This window comes from Petaurus breviceps, unplaced genomic scaffold (assembly GCF_028583685.1).
Source record: "Petaurus breviceps papuanus isolate PSGF00001 unplaced genomic scaffold, PetGlider_PUasm1.0 174, whole genome shotgun sequence".
Taxonomy (NCBI): domain Eukaryota; kingdom Metazoa; phylum Chordata; class Mammalia; order Diprotodontia; family Petauridae; genus Petaurus; species Petaurus breviceps.
In genome coordinates, this window is record NW_027185761.1 from 78,820,000 (window position 1) to 78,824,004 (window position 4,005).

The window sequence follows — 4,005 nt, forward strand, 5'->3', positions numbered from 1 at the left end:
CAGGGGGAGTGCTAGACAGGGGCGGCTGGTGGGGGCTCAGAGCTAACGCCGGGGAGCCGGGCCGGTAGAGGCAGCACCAGGAAGGGAAGGGTAAAGCAGCGGGCGCCCTGAGAGGTCCCACTTACTCGGAATCCACCCACACGCCTGCTCGCAGTCCTCCGACGTCTCGAAGTTGTTGTCGTTGCCCTCGCAGCCCCCGAAGATGAAGGGGCGACAGCTCTGCAGGTGGCGGTCATAATAGAAGCTGGGGAGGCGAGCTCGGCAGGGCCCATCGTCTGGGGGCAGCAGGCAGCGCGCCGGGGGGACGTCTAAAGGCAGAGGAAAAAGAGAGGCCTGAGAGAACTGAGGGGAAGAGGAGGCCAGAGTTCGCGACCAGAGGACACAGAGGGGAGGCAGAAGCCGAGGAGGAGGGAGAATCAGACAGGTGGGGAGGAGAAAGAAAGGGGACACGAGGAAAGTAGGGAGAGGGGCAGAGTGGGGGGGGGGGGGGGGGGGGAGTTGGCGTGAGGGAACCGGGAGGAAGAGACCCGAAGACTGGGAGACCGAGAGAGAAAGGGGGCGGGGAGGAGAAGGTGGAGGGAGAAAAGAATGGGGCGGGGGGAGGGCATGGAGAGACCAAGAGAACCGAGAAGAGTTGGGAGAGAGGGAGACTTCGGAATGGGGGAGGTGATAAGGGTGAGAGAGGTGGAGGAGGGAGGACGGTGGGGGGCGGTGGAGGATGTATGAAGAGGAAGGGAGGATTCCGAGGCTGGGGTGGGGGAGGGGCTGAGGAGAAAAAGAAGGTTAAAAGAGGGAGAGAGGCCTGAGGTTTCAGTGCGGAGCCCCACCCTGAGGCTGTACGGGCAGGAACCTTGGACCACGACCCTTCCCTCTCCCATGGCCCTCTGGTTCTTACCTCTGGACCCTGGCAGAGGCTCCCCCAGCGCGGGCCGCGCGAGCAGAGCGGACCACAGCAGCAGGAGCGTGAGCATGGTTAAGGGACTGCGTTCCGGTCCCGGTCCGAGACTAGGGGATGAGGTTTGGGCGGCGGACGGACTGGCGGACTGCGACTGGCCAGGAGCTCCTGGGTCTTAGCCTGGCCACCCGCGGGTGCTGGCGGAGCCTGGAGGGGGTTCCCGATTTATTTAGGGGAGTGATCGTCCCTTGCTCTGGGTCCAGCCCCGGGGCGGAGAGGGGGCGGGGTGGGGCGGGTGTGCGGGGGCGGGTCTCAGAGAACTTGAACTTGGCGCCAACAACCGGCTGAAGGAGGGGAGGAAAGAAAGGGCTGGCCTTGGTCCCAGCAGCATCCTGCGGGTCCTCTGCTTTCCAAGCAAGGCGAGGAGGAGGGAGCTAGGCCACTGGGCTAGGGGGAGGGAACCGAGAAGTGGTGTGTATATGGGGGGCGGCGAGGGTTGGGGGGGTGGAGGAGGCCCCCCACCACACACATCGGAGCACATCCCGGGGGACTTCTGGGATCAGCCAGTTAGCGCGCATTGATTAATCACCTACTATGTGCCAACTACCGTGCCAGGTGCTGGACGCAGAAAGAAAGGCAAAGGCCAGTCCCTGTTCTCCAGGACGATCTCACCTAAAACCTTCCGCATCAGTCAGTCTCGGTTCCCGACACTGAGTGGTGCGTAGGCGGACAGTTTCTGGTACCTCCACACGACGCAGGGCAGCTGCCCCAGGAAGAGCCGGACTCCGCAGACAGCTCACTCCCAAACTTCTGGGAAGTCCCGAAGCGAGCCAGAAACACTTTCCCGATGCCCCGGAATGTGGAGGCTGTGACTGCTACTCTCTTCCCAGCAGCCTCCTTGTCACCGGCTTTGGACTGACTGCAGAGGAGGACTTCAGTCTGACCTACCCCTTTGGAAACCCTAATTACTTCTGGGAATCGGATTAGGCCGTTAGCACATGCTTGAGAAGTCCTGCGTCGATAGGAAACAAGGGGGCTGTGTGGTATAATGGTTAGTGAATTGGACTAGAGAAGCCTGGCTACCTGACTGGTCACTAACTGTCCGAGTGACCTTGGGTTAGACCCATCTCTTTCTCTAGACCTCAGTGTCCTCCTCCATAAAATGGACTGTGGGGTGAACTCTAGGGCCCCTACTAAGTGGCTCACTAGTTCTTAAGATGCTCTGGTTCCACACAGGTTGGGGAGAAGACTTTTGAGGACAGGAAAACCTACACACAGCGTTTCAAATAACCTTGTTCATTTCCCTGAATTTTATTAAAATGGCATTTATCAGTATGACTGTCTAAGGAATGGACAATGTTAATTAGCTGCCCCCCTTCTCCCTAAACACTGCTCCATTGCCCCAGGACCCATTCATTCCCTGCTGCCCCTGAAGTGGTTCCTGGTATCTCTGGGATGGGACAACATTCAGTGCCTCTCAAAGCTCTTTCCGAAAATGTGAGTGAAATATTATACCCTAAGTTACCACTGGCCCCCAGGAACCCATCAGAAAAATGGATTTCTTGAGGCCCTTATTGACCCTCCAAAGCTCAGGGGAAAAACCAGAGTGAATGCTGTGGTGCTTAGGGAGTTCAGGGCCCCTCCCGCCTGTTCTCCTGGTACCTGAGGACTCTCTGCTAGGCTTCCACTCAGTCATCAGCCCCACATACTTCCCCTTGTTGTTTACCCTTGTGGCACATTATGGTCATGATGACTAGTCCCCATCATCTTTGGTCTCATGTCTTGTCCTTCCTCATTCATTCTCATTTCTTCTCCTTTCTTGCATGTAATCCAACCAGTCACCAATCTTGAGAAAACAGCCACTGCTACCACCAGACAAGGACTAGGAAGGGGTCCCAGGAGCAACCCTCAGACTGTCTCTCAAGCTATCTCCTCCTCAAACATGGCCACATTATAGCATCCTGAGGCCCATCATGGCTGGCCTTAGTTGGAACCATCATCTGCTATAACACTGAGCTCACAGGAGGAGGTTAGGAAGAGGAGATGGGTATATCTTTGGCCCTCTACTGAGCATCTTCGGATGGGCTGGAAGGGTTGGGGGGAGATGAGACAAGAACACAGCTGATTGAGTGAGAAGTTTGGGGCAATAAGCACAAATGTAAATCACAAAGGCCTTCATTCCTCTCAATGGCAAGATGTCTGCAAAGCGGGACAGTTATTCCCCTGGAAGAAGGAAAAGATTGCTTCCTCAGTTCTGACTAACCAATAGACAACTTTCTCCTTGCAAATCAGAGTTGCTTGAGCCATCATATTTCCAGAAGCTGAGTGAAGATTAAGAGGATTTAACTAAGTTGGGAATTGTGTGCCAACATGGCTTCATGAGATGGCACTTCCTGGGTGAGTCAGGGGAACACTGAAGAATGAAGGTCACTCTTACTGACTTACTCTTTGGCCTCTACCCTTCCAAAGCTGGAAGGGCTGCAGTTAAAACTATAAATAGATTTGCAGAATCATAGAACTTCAGAGTTGGCTGACACATACCTGAATTTCTTCTATACCACGTTCCAGCACTGAGATTCAGCAGATCCATATTTGTGATAGTATCTTCCCATTCATTGTGAACAGCAGCCCTGTCCCTTTTTTGTTCTGTTTCACACCCAATGGTCCTTTTTTTATGTCTTTGGGCATTTTGTTTAGTAATGGGGTTAAGTGACCTGCCCAAGGTCACACGGCTAGTTTTGTGTTAAGTGTCTGAGGTCGGATTTGAACTCAGGTCCACCTGACTCCAGGGCTGGTGCTCTATTCATTTCGACACCTAGCTGCCCCAAAGGGACTTGTTCTTTTTTTTTCTTGTTGCTTTTTTGTATGTGAGGGCAATTGGGGTTAAGTGACTTGCCCAAGGTCACCCAATGGTCTTTTTAAAAATAAGTTTTTATTGATGTTTTTGTTTCTTACGTCATCATAGTTATGCCCAGCACCACCCTCCCACTCTCAGAGAGCCATCCTATATTACAATATTCCTATGTATCACATAGTATTTTTTAAAGAGGAAGAAAAAAAATCAGCATGACTGATCAATACATTGGAAAAAGTCCCCAAACCTATGCAGT

At 53.7% G+C, this 4,005-nt stretch overlaps 2 protein-coding genes across 3 annotated transcripts in view; one reads left to right on the top strand and one right to left on the bottom strand.

The window, feature by feature from the left end:
• The window catches only part of TFPI2 (tissue factor pathway inhibitor 2), a 9,261-nt gene extending 5,406 nt beyond the window's left edge, over positions 1 to 3,855 (bottom strand). Inside the window, 5 exon segments of the mRNA XM_069084595.1 lie at positions 126 to 308; positions 896 to 1,038; positions 1,040 to 1,301; positions 1,639 to 1,814; positions 3,851 to 3,855. Coding sequence (XP_068940696.1) covers positions 126 to 308; positions 896 to 1,038; positions 1,040 to 1,301; positions 1,639 to 1,814; positions 3,851 to 3,855 — 769 coding nt within the window.
• LOC138158300 (guanine nucleotide-binding protein G(I)/G(S)/G(O) subunit gamma-11-like) overlaps positions 1 to 4,005 on the top strand; it is a 273,389-nt gene that overhangs the window by 235,643 nt on the left and 33,741 nt on the right. The window lies entirely within an intron of this gene.